This window comes from Anabrus simplex, chromosome 6, assembly GCF_040414725.1.
Source record: "Anabrus simplex isolate iqAnaSimp1 chromosome 6, ASM4041472v1, whole genome shotgun sequence".
In the NCBI taxonomy this organism is placed as follows: Eukaryota; Metazoa; Arthropoda; class Insecta; order Orthoptera; family Tettigoniidae; genus Anabrus; species Anabrus simplex.
The window spans coordinates 300,950,368-300,969,546 of record NC_090270.1 but is presented as its reverse complement, the minus strand read 5'-3'; the positions used below and the strand labels follow the sequence as shown (position 1 = coordinate 300,969,546).

The 19,179-nt window shown below is 36.5% G+C and overlaps 1 protein-coding gene across 1 annotated transcript in view; it reads left to right on the top strand.

Moving 5' to 3' along the window:
• The window catches only part of LOC136876487 (uncharacterized), a 77,715-nt gene that overhangs the window by 27,010 nt on the left and 31,526 nt on the right, over positions 1–19,179 (top strand). Inside the window, exons 4-6 of the mRNA XM_067150484.2 lie at positions 6,841–7,002; positions 10,467–10,700; positions 16,889–17,020. Of these exons, the coding sequence (XP_067006585.1) occupies positions 6,841–7,002; positions 10,467–10,700; positions 16,889–17,020 (528 nt within the window). The remainder of the gene's footprint in view (positions 1–6,840; positions 7,003–10,466; positions 10,701–16,888; positions 17,021–19,179) is intronic.

Sequence of the window (19,179 nt, the reverse complement as noted above, 5' to 3'; positions counted from 1 at the left end):
AATCAACTGAAAGGGATTAATGTGATTGTACCTCAATCATCAGAGACAGGAAAACCAGAAAGCACCAAGTACTCAGGGAAAACTCGTGAGGAAACCATTGAGCTCGTCAGTAGCAGTCCCTTGGATGAACGAGGAGAGGAGTTACTGGAGAAGTTGAATGTTGGTGCAACATCAGGATGAACTGAAGGAGGGCAAGCTAAACAACCAGAAATAAGAACGTCATGTAGGACAAGGAAACGACCAGTATTATTAGAACAGGATTTTTTAAGGTAAAAGGTAGCAATAGTAATAATCTAAAGGGAGAGCTAAATTAGTTCCACCAGAATGTTCAGTCTTTAAGAAATAAAATTTTTTTCGCCATAAGACCTATCTGTGTCGGTGCGACGTAAAGCCCCTAGCAAAAAAAAAAAAAGAAATTAAATTCTAAGTATGGAGGTTCTGTTGGCAGATAACCTACGAGGGTATGATCTTTTATGTTTAACCTCTTAACTGGGCATGATGTATATATTTATACGCTGAATGTTACAGGGTAATGGGCATGATGAATATATACGTACTCGTTTTTTACCGCGAATATCTCCTGGGTATGACAAGCTACATTGCCGCGTCGTTCATTGTCGTGTTAATTGATGTTTCTCCCGCACGATGGCAACAAAATACCATATGTGACACTTCTTGAAGCTTATTTGTTTTTATTTTACAACTGTACGGTGCTACTTGTCCGCAGTAGGCCAAATATGGCAGCATCTAGTTCAAAGCGTAAGTTCGAAACGCTCGAAGAAGACGAGATTATTCAACACTTATGTGGCGATTTATCTTCTCAGAAATCCAAAGATGAGTGGTTTGATACAGATGAAGGTGAGTCTGATAGTGAAAGTGGTTCAGAGAATGAGAATGAAGGACAAGATGAACAACATGATGAATCGGATGAAGGCGAAGTGATAGACATGTTTCAAGCTTTCCTGCCACGTGGTGTTTCACGTCAGAAATACGTATTTTCTGGTCTAGTGGTGTAAATGTGGACTTCGACTATGGATACAATGTGTTGGAATATTTTGAACAGTTTTGTTTCAACTTATTGCCGAACACACCAATGTGTATGCTAAACAGTTTTTAGAAGCCCATCCAAACTTGAAACCAGGGTCATGAGCAAGAGATTGGGTGGATACAAATCCAACTGAGATAAAAGCTCAAATTGGACTTCTAATGCTGCAGGGGATATTTCATAAGCCAGAAAACAGTGTGTACTTCTCAAAACGGGAAAGTACCACAACCTCTTACTTTTCGAAAATTATCTCCGAGACAAATCACTGCAGTTCTCGTGAGGTAAATGACATAACTGACTGTGAAGTTAATGTAAAATCATTCACAATGTCACTAGCATGATGTGTAATTCATAAATATTCCTTTCTTTTACTTGTTTTAATTTTAGGTGCTAACATATGAACAAAAACTCAAAATTCAACCAGGTAAATGATCTTGCAGTTAATGAAAAATGGTTCAGAATGTCACATACTTGATATGATATTTATAAATAGCCCTTGCTTTTATTTGTTTCAACTTTCGACTGTAAAATATGGGCCAAAATCTCAAATTCCAACCAGGTAAATGACCTTGCAGTTAATATAAAAATGGTTAAAAATGTATCTAACATTAAAATTAATTAATTAAAACTCCTTTATTTTACTTATTGTATCACAGATTAATGATATTACTAACTTTTCTGCCTATCTTGCCGAGTAACAACAATCTGCTGAAAAAATACACAGGGCAGGTCACACCTAGCACACCAATAATACCCAGTTAAGAGGTTAACTGAACATTGGTTGGTAGAGGATGAGATTTCAAACTTTGTATTAGAAGGTTATGCTCTTGCGAGTAAGTTTTGTAGAAAGGAAATAAAGTGTGGAAGTTCATGTATATATGTGAATAATAATATCAAATGTAAGCTGTTGGATAAATTTGAATATCTAAATGTAGAGGAGCATTTCGAGGCTGGCTTTGTTGAACTAGTGGATTATAAGTTAATACTTATATGCATTTATAGAAATCCTTCTAGGAATGTTGAAACTTTTTATAATAATATGGAAATTATTTTAGTTGGCCTACAGAATAAGAACAAAAATGTAATAATCATGGGCGACTTTAATGTAGATTTTTTAGGGAATAATGCTGGGTCAGATAAGAAAAGGCTAGAAATGTTGCTTTCCTTATATGGTCTAAAGGCAGTTTTAAATCAACCAACTAGAATATCTGGGGATACAAAGTCAGCAGTAGATCAAGTTTTATTGAATGAGGAAATGTGGAATTATGAAACAGAAGTTTATGATACAGATTTTACAGATCATTTTGCTCAAATTGTGCATCTAAATTTTAGGGTAATAGGAAACCTTAATTTAAAAAAATAACAATGTAATTTACAGGGAAAATAGAATGTGTAACAAGGAAAATATTTCATATTTTAACCAGTTATTGGCCAAGAAAACTTGGAAGAGTGTATATAGAAATAACTCAACTAATGAGGTCGTCATTGAGTTTTTGGGTTTGTTCAACTATTATTATCAAGTGGCAATACCAGTCAAAAGGGTACCGTAATTGTAAAGAATTATGGGAATGGGTGGATTACAACAGGAATTAGAAATTCAAGTAGACGATTACGATTTTTAAGCAAATGTGTGAAAGGGAGTAACACCTCATCTCAGTTGAAGGATTATTATAAGAAATATAAGAACATATATCGAGAAGTTTTGAAGGCTGCCAAAAGATTGCATAATGAGAATGAGCTGAAAATTCTAAAAACAGGTCTAAATGTAGGCCTATGTGGAACTTTATAAAAAGGGAGAAAGGTACTCTAGTTCCAGTAAAAAAGAATATTACTCTTACAAATGCCAGGAAAGAAATCAGTGATCCAGATGAAGTTGCAGAAATCTTTAGTAACTATTTTCTAGAAGCAGTTTTGAGGTTAATGGAAAATTTCCAAACATCAATGACAAGAACAAACTTGAATACTGTTCATAGGAATGTATCATCTGTGTTTCATACTCCTGCGACTGAGCAAGAGATAGAGAAGATAATAAAAGAGATGGGTAAAAAGAAGTCTTCTGGTTTAGATGGTTATTCAAACTACCTAATTAAATGCTGTTATCAGTACATAATCAAGCCTCTCTGTTATTTGATAAATTTGTCACTAACCACTCATTAGTTTCCAGACAAATTCAAGGTAACCAAAGTTGTTCCAATACATAAAAAGGGTAATGAAGATGATGCTGGTAACTATAGGCCTGTCTGCCTCCCCTCTGTATTCTCCAAAATACTGGAAAAAATTATGTACGATAGACTATTATCATAATTAGAGAAGCATAATATATTAGCTGATTGCCAAAATGGCTTTCATAAAAATAGATCAACTACCACAGCATTCATTAACTTTATTGAACAGATACATGACATACTAGATGGAAAGAGTGCACGTTTAGGTATTTTATTAGACTTAACAAAAGCTTTTGATATAATTGATCACAGCTTGCTTTTAGAAAAGTTATACATGTATGGAGTTTGGGAATGGCCTATAACTGGTTCAATTCATTTTTAGGGGATAGAAGACATTGTTGAAATATCATATACTGGTACTGATTTGAGCAAAAATGAAATTATGAATGTGTATTCCTGTGCCAGAAACATAGATCATGGTGTTCCACAAGGGTCAGTTTTAGGACCATTATTATTTTTTAATATTTATTAATGATATTGTCCAAATTGTCGATGATATTCAAGGAGTGCAACTAACTTTGTTTGCAGATGATATTACTGTTTTTGTAGCAGATGAAAGTTCTGAAGGGTTGGAATCAAAGGCAGGCAATATAGTGAGTAATATCCTGAGCTGGCTTGAAGATAATAAATTAATCTTAAGTAAACAGAAAACTTCTGTGATTGGATTTCACCATAAGATTAATCTAAATGTGGAAATTTGTCCAATATCATTTGGAGAGACCATAGTTGAGTACTCATCATCAACACAGTTTCTTGGCTTGTGGATGGATGAATCATTAACCTGGGAAAAACATACAGAGTTTATAGGGAAAAAGCTTAGTATTATTTGTTACATGATAATATCTTTGAAAAATAGTTTTAATTTAGAGGCTTGCCGAATAATGTATTTTGCATATGTCCATCGCATACTAACCTATGGATCATTTACTGGGGGAATTCACGATATAGAGAAGTCATCTTTAAGTTACAAAAGAAAATAATTAGAGGAATGGCCGGTTTCGGCAGGACAAGCTGCAAGAAATACTTTAAACTAAATTTTATTTTACCCTTGCCTAGCCTTTATATCTTCCATACATTTGTATATATGGAGAATGTAAACGGTTTCACCATAAACTCAGATGTACATACTGTAGGTATAATACTAGAAACAGACACAGTCTGCACATAGAACCACACAAAACTAAGCTTTATGAATCAAGTTTTAGTTTTGCAGGAGTACATTTATTTAATAAATTGCCAGACTTCATTAAGCATATAAAACCATGTTCAAAATTTAAGAAAGAATTATTCAAATTTGTTTCTAACCATTGGTTTTATTCTATTGAAGAATACTTAGCTCTTGAAAATTAACTTATGTATTGCTTTTTTTTTTAAATCTGTGCTTCTTTACCACATTGTACGAGGATTGGAACTTAAATAGTGGCAACACTGCTGTGGAAACGCTATGCTACGGAATCTAATATTGTTGCTGATAGCACAATTTGGTTACATACCTACCTTACCTCAGAGCAAATGGACTCGCCCTTCCCACATCACCTGCGTGCGCACAAGCAAGAGAAACACAGTCACTTGTGAGCTAGCGCTGCCGCGTTACTGGACAGTGATCGAATCCAAACGATTCATGAACTCGCCCAAGAAACTGGATTAGCACATACGACTGTGCTTCACATCCTGAAGACGCATTTGCAGCGCTATGAGCGCGAAGGAGAGACTTTCTTATGCCATATCATAACCCTGGATGAGACATGGTTCAATTCTACAAGCCAAAGCTGAAACGCCAGTCGAACGAATGGCGTCATTATGGGTCACTACGAAAATTGAAAGTTCGTCAGAGCCCCAGTACGGTGAAGGTTATATTGTTCCTCGTGTACGACTGTGATGGTGTTATCCTAACGCATTACAAATTCCTCCACAGCAGACAGTCAATGCATAGTATTACTGTTCGTTTTTGGAGCACCACCTGCGACCAGCTTTGAGAAAGAAGTGGCAACACTTACTGCAGAATCCACCCATCATTTTGCACAACAATGCTCGGGCGCATACAGCGCTGTGGCTGATTTGTTCGGTCGATGGGACTGGGAAGTACTGTACCATCCACCATGCTCCCCGGACTTAAGTCCTTGTGACTTCGATTTGATTCCGAAGATGAAGGAACCACTTCGTAGCATTCGCTTCAGAATTGTTGCAGAGATTCGACAGACAGTAGACCGCTCCATTCGCACCATCAACAGAACAGGCTCTGCTAAAGGTATACTACAACTTCCACATCGCTGGCAATGGGTTATACACAATGCTGGTGACTACATTGAAGGACAGTAAAGGTTGCTAACATTTAACTCTTTTGTATCTGTTGTAAATAAATAGTTGCCACTATTTAAGTGCCAACCTTTGTATATTTCTCTTTATTTCTCATGGCATGTATATTACTGTGTTATCCTTTGTTGCTGTAAATATGATTATTGATGTGTCCCATACCACTGTATGATCACTTGGATGAAATAAGATACAATACAATACTTCATCAATTTCTGGCAGGCATGGACTATTTGTCCCTTATATTCACCCAGGTTGAACATCAAAGAACTCTTAGCTTTAACACAGAACAACCTCCTCAGAAGAGAACACCCAGCCCATGTGGCAAATTCTCTGTCACTCGTTTACCTAGATTTTTCTTAAATGATTTGAAAGAAGTTGGAAATTTATCTAACTTCTCCCATGGTTTATGCCAATCCCTAATTCATCTTCCTATATATGAGTATTTGCCCTGATTTATCATCTTTAATTCCAAATATAACTTCAGACTTATTTGTTTCCTAATGTCATTCCTCGCCGTCTCCCTACTGACATACAGATTTTAATCACTACAAAATATAATTGTATTGAATAGGTGGACACAGTAATTTTATTCAAGAAAGAATTTTACTTATTGATATGGGACAAAATGAGATTAGTTACTTGTAGCTTGGAACATTCCGCTTAGTCAAACTATTCATCTCCTTACTCCTAAGTTTTCCTAACCCAAAATTTGCAACATTATAACACTACAGTTTTGATGGAATGCAAGCTGATAGCTATGTGACCCAAACCGCATAGTCACTTGTTCAGTTATGTTTTCATTAATTTGAAATAATTGATTAGTCCAGTATTAAAAGTACAATTTCTTACTAATTTAATTATCATATTTATTGTCTTCTATAACAAACCATATTTTGTACAACCTTGTTATTGACGAGGAGTTTCAATTTAAAAACTGTAATTTCCCTCATTTTCGGCCAAAAATTAGTCAATGTTCCAATTTTTATGTCACAGTTGTAAGAATTTATTATTATTGTCTGTTGTTTTGTTACTCATTATGATTGGTTTCCTGTTGTTATACAATGAAATGATGTTCCCCATACCTGCATTTGACTAATAATAAAATATTATTTTCTATGAAACTATATTCCCTAGGTACTCTTGAACTTACAGAATTGTTTTTCTGTTAGCACAATTAATATTAAACAACTGCAACAGTAACAAACTCCATGTGTAATGCAGTATGTATATTTTTCTGTTTTTCACATGTTCAAGGCTCTTCAGGGAGTTCCACGACAAGCCTACTATATTGGTACTAAGGTGGCTCGCTATGATATTGAAGTATCCAAGATGTTTGATTTCTCTGCAGAGAAGACAAAGTGGAGCATAGATCATAGCCTGAAGCTCCTGGGACTTGATTATGTGGACGTTATTCAGGTATTATCACAATGGATAGTCAACAAACAAGACAGCCTATGATGTAAGGTACTCTGATTTATATGTAAAATTTCATTTTTCTCTTCTCAACATAGATTGCAGTATAGAGCAAGAAGCTCCGCATTATAAGATGTTTTAGGAAACAGAGTTATTTTTTATTCATAGAAACAATGTCGACTGACAAATTCCAACCCTGAATGCTTTCTCTACTTCATCTTATTTACCCATCTTGCTCTTGTGTTGATTCTGAGCAAGTCTTAATTCATGATCATTCAGGTGTTACAGTTGGTGCTGGTAATGTGAAAGTTCTGGTAAGAAAGCTAACAGAACAAAATATATACAGGGTCTGTCATATAAACCCAGACCGAATGCACAGCGCTACGGCTGCAGTATGGGAGGCGCATGTATAGTTCTTGACCTTGCAAGCAGCCTACACATGTTCGACCTGGCAAGGATGAGTTTCCCTTCTGAATCTCAGCTGTTGACACGTTGAGACAGTTCTCATTGCAACACCGTATATTCATATGTAAAAGTTCTGGTTTTATCTTAATGATGGTTATGAATTTCATGTTTTTGGTCCGTATTGAACTGAGAATAATATATAAGTAATAATAATAACAACGTAAACGTTTCCACCTTTTCAATACTACAATATATTCACAAAATTATCAATTACACGGTACTAGTTTCGACCCATCTAGGGGTCATCATCAGCCGTATTGGAGCAAAGATCATTTGTGGCGAAATCCTAAGAAAATGTTATTTTAAAGAATAACAAGTGAAATGAGATGTTATTAGGGTAATAGTTAATAATACAAGGAATATACATACTAAGAGGTTTTTAACAAAGAATAAAGTATAAATGGGGTGTTGTAAAAATTATAATCATGGAAATCAGTAAGTTCTTGTATTGAAATGAAATATGGCTTAGGAAGAGGGCTTAAGGTGGGGCTGAAGGGTGCGGGAGAAAGTGTAATTGTCTTGGAAAAGTACCTTTGATTAAATTTAGGATTAAGTTTAGGTTGGCTGCATTATTGTTTCTGACGAAAGTGATAAATAGATCGAAGAGAAACCCAACATACTCTTTACAGTGGCAGAACTCACTCGTGTCTGCCAGAATGTGGTTACCAGATACAATGCCTGTATAACTCAGGAAGGACGACACTTCAGCGTCTTTTATAAGGTAAGATTTCATATAAGATTGTATACACGTTTAAAGCAGGGTGGCCACGTGTGACATACGTTCGGCTGAGGCAGCTGCCGTAGTGCAGAGTACAAACACTGTGCGTTCGGTCTGAGTTTATATGAGTGACCCTATAAGATTATTGGAAACAGAAGCAGAGCAGCAACTTACAATGCCCATGTTATAACTCTGCCGCTGTGCAATATCTCTGCTTCTCAGAAGAGAGTGGAGAGAGGTTGGCTTTCTATTGGCCTCTGCAAAAACGTTTCTCAAATATATTTCAAGAGTGTGAAGAAAGTGCTACTTGTAATCAATCAGATTTGTACTCCTGAGCCCCAGCTTTGGAGCAAATGTCATTTGAATCGGAATAGCAGTGTTCAACCCTTCATATTCTTAGAAAGGCTGTGGTTACCCAGCATCAGATTTATAACATATTCTACTACTACTTAATCGGTTTACTCTCCAGGGTTGGTTTTTCCGTCGGACTCAGCGAGGGATCCCACCTCTGCCGCCTCAAGGACAGTGTCCTGGAGCGTGAGACATTGGGTCGGGGGATACAACTGGGGAGGATGACTAGTACCTTGCCCATATAACATATTCACTGTACCGTATAAACATTTATGGACGGGGTACATTCGAAAGAAAGACATGGGCTCCGATGCCTTGGACTTGATTGATGTTTTATGGTCTGCAATTCAACAAAAAGGTATATGATATATCCCCACATCTTCACACACTACAGATAGATTGTCCCTTGCTTCATCAATCCTTTACATCCATTTATTTCTCAGCTCCTGATGGACTTGTTTCTGTTTCCCAGCTTCCTTTCATTGTACCTGTTTTTATATACATGCCTTGAATTGCACTAATTTGTTCCTTTCCATTTACCTACTTGTACTCCTAACATAATTAATGATAACTATTTTAGAACAATCACATTGGCCCATTTGATGCAATGGTCTGTCATGACTATGGCATTAAAAAGAACAAAACATTTATTTTGCAACCATAGTCTACCAAAAAGTGAAAAGTTACAGAATAAGTTATACAATTGATACCACACAGTTCCTGGTTGAGGAACACTGTGATAAAAGCAAGCTACTTAATCACATTTTGCTGGCTCTCAAGACGTCCTTCAGTAACATATCAAATGACCTGATTTGCCTTGTACTTTGACAACATGATGTCTCAGAGTACTTTGTCATTTTAATGTACTTGCTACATGCATTCCCAAAAAAAGATGTCCGATTCGTGGAAGGATCTTCACATTACAGTCAGTATCCGCCAGGGCTTGTACCCATCATTACTTTTTTTTCAGCCTTATGATGAACACACTCATGTTCTGGCCGATGCCTTGGACTCTTCTCTACACTGATGATGTAGCATGATCTCTAACACCAGACACAAGAATGAAGTGATGGATGTTTTATGGTCTGCAATTCAACAAAAAGGTATATGATATCAGATTCACAAAACATCAGAACGATTGAAGTCAGTGGTGTGGTCCTAACATGAGGGACAAATTTCAAATATCATAGATCTACATATTATCGATAATGCTCCACTTATCAAAGAGGTCAATACAAGCATTAATGGGATTAATTCAGCCTGAATGAAGTGGTGAACAATGACAGGCATCGCTTAAGATTGCTGGATGAGAAAACTACCTCAAAGTGAAGATCACTTGCACTGTCATCCATTCTATAGTGCTCTGTGGTTGCCTGCTACTAAATAGGCAGATCATTAACAAAGCACCATGGAGACATACATTCTCAAGTAGTCACTTGGTTGGATTGTGTTTCCATTGTAGATATGACATTTCAATTGCACCCAGGTCAGATATGATATTTTGGACATGTGCTGTGAGTAAAAGCCAATGAAACTGTAAAGATGGCTAGACTCTAGGAGTCCTTGGAACAAGACCTAAGGGTGACCTAATCAATGATGCGATGATATGCTAAGCAACAATCTTAATGCTCAATCAAACAGTGAACGTGGAGCCGCATAGCAGGTGCTGCTTCTAGGCAGGACTAACACTGAAGAAGAAGTGTTGTATATTTTGAAAATTTAATGAAGGCCTTTCTAGCTGGCATCCGATAGAAAGGTGTTGTCTTCTTAGTTATGAGGTTGCAGTTACATTTTGAAGGTATTGGTAGGCAACCTGCCTCTATGCATTGAATTGATGCCCTATATATTTAGCCAAGAATCAAAAAATCTCATCTGAATTACAATTACTGAGAAAGACATGTTTAATTATTCTTATGTTTTACATCTCTTGCAGGTTCATGATATTGAGTTTGCTCCTTCCCTTGATATGGTGTTGAATGAAACACTACCCGAATTGGAGAAGGCAGTGCAAGATGGAAAGGCACGATTTATCGGCGTCACAGGTTATCCAGTGTCAGAGCTGAAGAAAGCTGTGGAAGGCAGCAGGATACCTATATCAACGATCTTGTCATATTCACGAGATACTCTGATTGATTCCACATTACAGGAATATATTCCTTTCTTTCAGGTGAGCTTGTCTGTGTACAGTCTGTTCTAATAAAGTGACTTCATTAAATGTACTTGTATTTCTAGTGTAAAAGGTTCATCCAGCATTGCCGTTACCCAGGGACTGCCCGATTGCTTATGAATTTGCTATTATTGTTATTATTATTTCATTTTCATTATTGTTGCAATCTTTGGGGAGGCATCTTTTGTGATCTCCACTTGGGACAATAATACCCAGATAATGATAGGACTATAATTTTTAAGCTAATTTTAGATCTATAATATAAAGTTTTCAAAATAAGAGATGGGAAGCTAATCTGACTACCAAACTGACAAATCATAGGATATAAAAAAACTCTTTCCAATCTGCAGCAGACAAAATTATGTTCATGCCGCGCAGCAAGCATAGCTTGTAGGAAGGTTTGACAATTCACTAAAAATCGAGAACAAGTCGTGCACACATTCTGTTGGCTACATCATATTTTTTCATTTGTAATTTATTTTGGGTCTTTGTTTGTATGAATGTTTGAATATTTTGATTGCTGATGAAGAGAATGGATCAATTTCTCAAAACATGTATGGCTGATGTAAAGTAGCATTGTTTTATGTATGTAATAAAGTTTTGTCAGGACAGACCCACTAAGAGCCTTTTGAATTTTATAACTGTGAATGTATTTGTCGACATAGCATGCTGAGATGTGCTGATGTCATCAATAATTGCAAACACTGCTCTTACAAAGCACTTTACGACCAATAAGGTTAGAACTTTTATTATAATTTGGGTCCACCTTATTCAATACATAAAAATTGTTGCTTAGATGTAATTACAACATATATTTGAATCAGAACTAGTTTCGACACCCTCCTGCGTCATCACCAGCTGATATAAGTTCGTGGAAAAATTGACAATCATATAAGTTTATCTACGTCAAATTGATTACATGGACAGCGATCTTTTGAGGTGAGTCACGTAAAAACGATTACGTTATAAGACGTAATTTTATATCTTGCCTCTTCAGCGAAGTGATAGTTTATTACATTCCTATTATTACAGGTCCGCATCGAACTGGGAACGTGGTCCTTGATAACATCTCAAAGGACTTATTGCTCGTTTCCACCTCACTAGGATTGCTCCATTAAAGCGACACTGAAGTTTTTATTGAATTATTTCTACTACGATTCTACGTCAAGTTTTAAGAAGTGCGATAAATTAAGCACATAGTACTTCAAGACTGTTTTATTTTTAAGTTATTGTTCTTTTAAATCCACGTTATTTCATAAGTGAGCAAACCGGTTTGCATATGTTTTTATCAGTTTATGGCATAAGACTTGCAAGTCTTGGACTTGTAGAAAGTATGGACTTAGAGACAGTATAATTTTAACACAATTTCATGTTGTTAATATGGTTTTAAATTGTGTCAATTTGACGTAGATAAACTTATATGATTGTCAATTTTTCCACGAACTTATATCAGCTGATGATGGAAAGGGGTGTCAAAACTAGTTCTGATTGAAATATATGTTGTAATTACATCTAACAACAATTTTTATGTATTGAATAAAGTGGACCCAAATTATAATAAAAGTAGTAATCTTGGTTCAATACAGACAACAATGAAGTTTATTAATTTGACCAATAAGGTGTCAAGATGTGCTTGGAATAGCAATTGAAGATCAAAGGCAGTAGTATACACCCTTGAGTCATTCCCCTTTTTATTTCAACCTCTTCTGTGTGTGATCCCTAGTTCTGACGTTGACTATAGACATACATAAACAGAAAATATTTGATAATGAGTGTGTATTTACAGATTTCAAAATAAGAGATGGGAAACTAATCTGAGTACCAAACTGACAAATCTTTGGATATATTAACTCTTTCCAGTCTAGCTACAAGCATAGCTCACAGTGGTTAAAATTACATTCATGCCGCACTACAAGCATAGCCTGTATTAAGGTTTGACAATTCACTAAAAATCGAAAACGAGCTATGCACGCATTCTGTTGGCTTCATCGTGTTTCTTCATGTATTAGTTACGAGAGTATTTAAGCAGATGGCAGTATTATCTTCCTAAATCATAGAATTTATAGATAGATAGATAGATAGATAGATAATGCCTTTATTGGTGGCGAAGTTAGGGCTCAAGGCCCTCTCTTACACTTAACCACTAGACGAGTATACATGTACATAACTTACACAGTACTTACAAATACAAATAAAACAAATAATATTAATAGCAAAAACAATAGTAATAATATTGAAAATGACAACAAAAGAATCCTTAATTTTAAAATACACAAAGTAAAATCCACTGCAATAATCCGTTCATTCATCCCATTCATTCTTTCATTCACTCAACAATTATCCAGCAAGTCAGCAGGATCTACTCAACAAATACTCGCGGCACGCCACTTTAAACTTGCGATGAGAGGGATTGTCCCTAATGTTCGCAGGTAGCAAATTCCATGCCCTGGACGCAGAGATTATAAAGGAGCGGTTGTAAGCAGCAGTGCGGTTTACAGGTATGGTAAGAGAGGAGCCAGATCTCGTATTGTGGTCATGATATGAAGAGAGGTAAGAAAAAGGTGAAGAAAGATAGTTGGGAGTATTAGTAGAAAGTATTTTGTGCAGAAGTGATAACATGTGAAATTCACGGCGCTGGTGCACTCGAAGCCACGACAATTCCTTATAATATGGTGATATGTGAGCATCATATCGCAGACGAAATATATATCTTACGCAGCTACTGAGGCTCCGGTCGAGTTTCTTGTTACTGTCGCAGGTAATTTCAGTCAACACAGTGTCACAATAGTCAAGTATAGGTAGTATAAGAGAGTGAATTAGTTGTACTTTAAGTCGAACCGAGAATGCATTGCAGAATCGCTTCAGAGGATATAAGCATTTGTGTACTTTATTACATGTGCTTATCACCTGTTGAGTCCAATTTAGGGTCTCAGTCATAATAATTCCTAAGTTAGTCACTGAAGTAGAGTAGGGTATGATTTCATTGTTTAAAATTATTGGAGAGATGTCCCGTTGCTTAAGGGAATATAGGTTTTTACTGGTACCAATAATAATAACTTGAGTTTTATTCGGGTTTATTAGTAAACTGTTTTCATTTGCATAGTCACTAAGATGTTTTAGGTCGGTATTTATTATAGTAATTGCAGTATTAATATCACTCGGTTTTGAATGACAGTAAATTTGTACATCATCTGCGTACACTTGCACTTTGCAGAATTTAAGAGCTTTCGATATATCATTAATTTGGATGATAAATAACAGTGGTCCAAGGACCGACCCCTGAGGGACACCGAGGGTCTTACTTTGCCACCCTGAAGTCATATTTCCCACTGTCACACGTTGCCGGCAATTTTCAAGGTAAGAGGAAAAGAACCAATGAGTATATGCATTAGTAGGTAATGTTGTCACTCAATGTGCTCTAAGACATGATTTCTCACGGCAAACAAGTGATTGATGAAAGTTATATTTTCCATATTTTATGTGACGGTAATGGCTTGGAAGGTGACGTTAGCAAAGATACTTAGAGTGAAGATAATACTGAAGCTATTTAATTATAATTTTATGCACAAATGGGCCAGGAAAGAGACAACATATTATTGCCCAATGTGTGATGTAGGACTTTGCATGCCAGATTGTTTTGAAATTCACCACACAAAGGCAAATTATGTTTAGAAGACTGTATTTTCTCTTGAATAGAAGTCTTTTGTGGTAAATGAAACAATAATTTTACATTTGAGTGCAACTTTTGACAAAATTTATCTATATAAATAAAATTTAATAAGTGCTCTTCCCATTTCTGTTGTTGGTGTTGTTATTATTATTATTATTATTATTATTATTATTATTATTATTATTATTATCATCATCATCATCATCATTATTATTCCATTTTCATTATTGTTGTTTTGTAATTGCAATGAATATTTTGCATAATCAAAATAGATTAAATATAACAGTATTTCAGAAAACTGTACTTACTTAATAATCTGCCAGACTTTTTTATTTGCAAAACATGGTATAGTATACAACTTTAAAATCTCAGGTGATAACTGATGTGAAACAAACAACATTTTTTCAAAACTAGTTGCTCAAACAAGCACAAAGAAAAAAGAATTATGCAAACATCTCATAGAGGTACAGAGATATAATTTTTTTAAATCCTTGAAAATGTCCAGTCCAGAATGTTTGTTAGGGATATTCAGGCTCAGACCGGAATGGGTTAAAAACCACTATTGTGCAATAGCCCCAAAGGGCCATGGACCAAGAGACCACTGCTCAGCCCGAAGATGTGCAGATTACAAGGTATCATGTGGTTGGCACGATGAATCATCTTGATCATTTTCTAGACCAGGGCCATTATCTCACCGTCAGATAGCTCCTCAATTAATTGGAATCATGTAGACTGAGTGGACCTCCAACAAGCCCTCAGATCCAGGTACAAATCCCTAACCTGGCTGTGAATTGATCCCAGGTGGCACACTACCCCTACATTACAGGGCCAGCTATAGGATATATTAGAGAAGCTTATTGGATCGCCACTGACTCTAAAATGAAATACATATAATGTAATTTATTGTACATTTTGAAGTTTAATGTACAGTTATTCCTCATTTTAACACCATTGGGTTTTTTTTTCTTCCCAGAGTGTAGTTGGTGCAACAAAGAGGATGGTGTCAAATTGACGTCACGGTTTAAAACATTAGTTTGGTATATTGTACAGGGATTGTCTGGAAGAGTATTAATTCAACATTTTGCTATTTTCTTCAGGAAAATCTGTTCGTTGCTCATCACTCCCTGAAAGTTAAACGCTGCTTTGAGAAGGCAATAATCACATTCTTCAAGCTCCAAAGTTTCTCATAGGGCATGACCTCAACTTGGATCCCAAAAAAGTATGTCTGCTCTGTTGCTGAGTCTCTTTGTTCCTTCTTAACAGAGTAGAAACATGGACACTGACAGAAGCTTCGCTGAAAATAATTTGAGGCATTCAAGATATGATACTATTGGCATATACTCCAGATTGGCTGGGTAGATCAGGTATGAAACTAAGATGTTTTGACACAGATGAGAAAGGACAAGGAGATTATCAACCCCATCTAGACCCAGAAGCTCACTTACATTGGTCATATCATGTGACACCCTGAGAAGTATGGTCTGCTCCATCTCATCCTGCAGGAAAATATATGTGAAAGGCGTGGCAGAAGAAGGATATCTCGGCTGGAAAATCTACGTCAGTGGTTCGGACTTGCCTCAACAGTCATCTTCCGATCAGCCATCAATAGGGTGACATAGCTGATATGATTGCCAATGTCTGGTTATGGACATGGCACTTCAAGAAGAAGGAGGAGAAGAAGAAGAATAATCAATTTTGAAACTGTTCACTGCTGAATCTCCAGAACAAACCTATCCTGACTCTTCTGTATCGTAGTTGCAAGATCTCACTCGAACCTCTTTACCTTCTTTGAATAAATGGACATTTACAGTTTTCTCTTATATTTTGGAACATTATTATATTACAGGTTTCCTTTTAATACCGCCAGCCCCGTGGTGTAGGGGTAGCGTGCCTGCCTCTTACCCGGGGGCCCCGGGTTCGATTCTCGGCCAGGTCAGGGATTTTTACCTGGATCTGAGGGCTGGTTCGAGGTCCACTCAGCCTACATGATTAGAATTGAGGAGCTATCTGTCGGTGAGATAGCGGCCCCGGTCTAGAAAGCCAAGAATAATGTCCGAGAGGATTCGTCGTGCTGACCACACGACCCCTCGTAATCTGCAGGCCTTCAGACTGAGCAGCGGTTGCATGGTAGGCCAAGGCCCTTCAAGGGCTGTAGTGCCATGGTTTTTTAAAAAATAAAGTTCAAAAAGTATATTTGTGTTTTATTTTAGAATCAGAGTTGAGAGGAAAATGCCTGCACAGAATTTCATGACTGATGTTGGGAAGTTTGGATTTTGAGACTTCTGATTTCTGGTGTTGTCATTCCTGTTATTTTCTAGTTTCAGATGTTATCTGTTGGCCATTTAGTAAAGTAGCATATTGAACATTATGTTATCTCTCTTTCATTCACAACAACCAGTTGCAGACTATCCTGTACACAAATGTGTCTTACTTCAGATTAGAATGTTCATTTTCTGTAAGAGTTGTTTTGTTTTTGAGTAACTGTATGCTATAAATTTTTGGTTGGTTCTTTCTTTAGTCAAAGGGTGTGGGGGTGATTGAGGCAGCTGGACCTGCCATGGGACTGCTAACGAATGGTGGACCCCCGGACTGGCATCCTGCAAGTAATGAATTGAAGGAGATCTGTGCAGCTGCTGCTAACTTTTGTAAGGTATATATCACTGGAGTACTGTATATGAGACTTTATTAACATTCTATACAAGTCAAGTAATGCAACTAATACAGGGTTATTCAAAAAGAAGGAACATATTTCAAAAATTTATTTCTTCCAAACTACAAAAGATAGAAACACAATTCCAACGTACCTGGAAAGAGAAAGAGTTCAATTTTCACTTTTGTGAGGTTTCAATATGAGCACCATGTGTTGCACAACAAATATCAAAACGGTGGCTCATTTCTTGCCACACACAAATCAGACGGTCTCTAGTTATCGAATACACAGCTTCAACAATTCGATGTCGCAAACTTTCAAGAGTGTCAGGCATAGGGGCATAAACACAGGGTTTTTTCGTAACCCCACAGATAAAAATCACAAGGAGTGAGATTTGGAGACCTGGGAGGCCACAGGCGATGAAGGTTATCTTCTGCTCCTCCTCTTCCAATACAATGTCCTGGAAACATCTTCCACTTAAGGAAATAAACAGTTTTGAAGCATGTCTAGATAGGTTAGTCCTGTCACAGTTTTCTCCATGAAGAAGAAAGGTGCGTAAACTTTCTTTACAGATATGGCACAGAAGATGTTCACCTTCGGTGAATCTCTTTCTTGTTCAATAACTGCTGTAGGATTTTCACTTGCCCAAATACTAACGTTATACTGATTAACTTTACTGGAAAGATGAAAAGTGCATTTATCGGAAAAAATTAATCGTTCAGAAAAATTGTCTTTTTCCATATCATCTAGCATGCTAATGCAAAAGTCGTACCTTTTGTTGTAGTCGTCTGGATGCAATTTCTGCAATAACTGCAGTTTGTGTGCCTTCAGGTGCAGACGGTGTTTCAGAACTCGCTATACCATTGGTTGTTATTATTATTATTATTATTATTATTATTATTATTATTATTATTATTATTATTATTATTATTATTATTATTGAATATCTCATTACAAACCCTATTTTACAAGTAGTATATTAGGGCTATAGATAGTGAGACTAAGTTAATATATGACAATTGAATTAAAATAGAGATGACTTATAAATGAGGTAGAGAACTTTCCTCTATTCAAGGGGTAAACTATCCAGTGATGGTCAGATCATGGAAGATATAAAAGTTCATTGGCAGAGAAAATATCCTCAAAACAATTCTTTTTTTTTTTTTATGAAATTAAACCAACTTTCACTAGTCTTGTGATGGTAAATGAATTATTTTTTGGAGCATTTCCAACTGCTTTCTGTGCACCTATCCTGAGGAACAGAATATTAAATCATAAACATTTGATTTTTTGAATGAATTATATATGATTTGATACTATATATCGTGTGTGATTTGTATAATTTCTTTGAAAATGTTGGTGTTCTGAGATGTAGTGTGTATACTGTATATACATTCCATATTCTTCTGATGTGGAAAATTTTCATGTTTGTGTTGATGTCTGCATATTTGTGTTCTCTACCTGAAAGTGGTTGGCAAATGCACATAAAGCCACTTTAAGTTTAAAACATAGCTGTCATCACTAAGTAATGTACCGAGCTCGATAGCTGCAGTCGCTTAATTGCGGCCAATATCCAGTATTCGGGAGATAGTAGGTTCGAACCCCACTATCGGCAGCCCTGAAAATGGTTTTCCGTGGTTTCCCATTTTCACACCAGGCAAATGCTGGGGCTGTACCTTAATTAAGGCCACGGCCGATTCCTTCCCACTCCTAGCCCTATCCTGTCCCATCGTCGCCATAAGACCTATCTGAGTCGGTGCGACGTAAAGCAACTAGCAAAACTAAGTAATGTATGTCACTATCGAACAATTTTCCTGTCTTTAAGGAAAATCTAGTTAATCCTCATTACTCTTGTTTGACAGTTCATATAGGGCTACCGGTAATCGTAAAAGCTCTCAGATTAAAGCCAGGCATCTCCAATTATATTTTCATATATCCCAGCCCATCAAAAGACCAATAGGATATATAGATAGAATAAAAAGTATTGACAGCAGCTGTTACTCATCTCTGAGTTTACAATTTTCCTGTTTAACAAACCACTTCACACTCGATGCACTTTGAATGCAAACTTTTGGGGACACATAAAACAGGCAGCAAGGATAACGTTATTGGTAGATGTCCGACTCGTTGGCTGAATGGTCAGCATACTGGCATTCGGA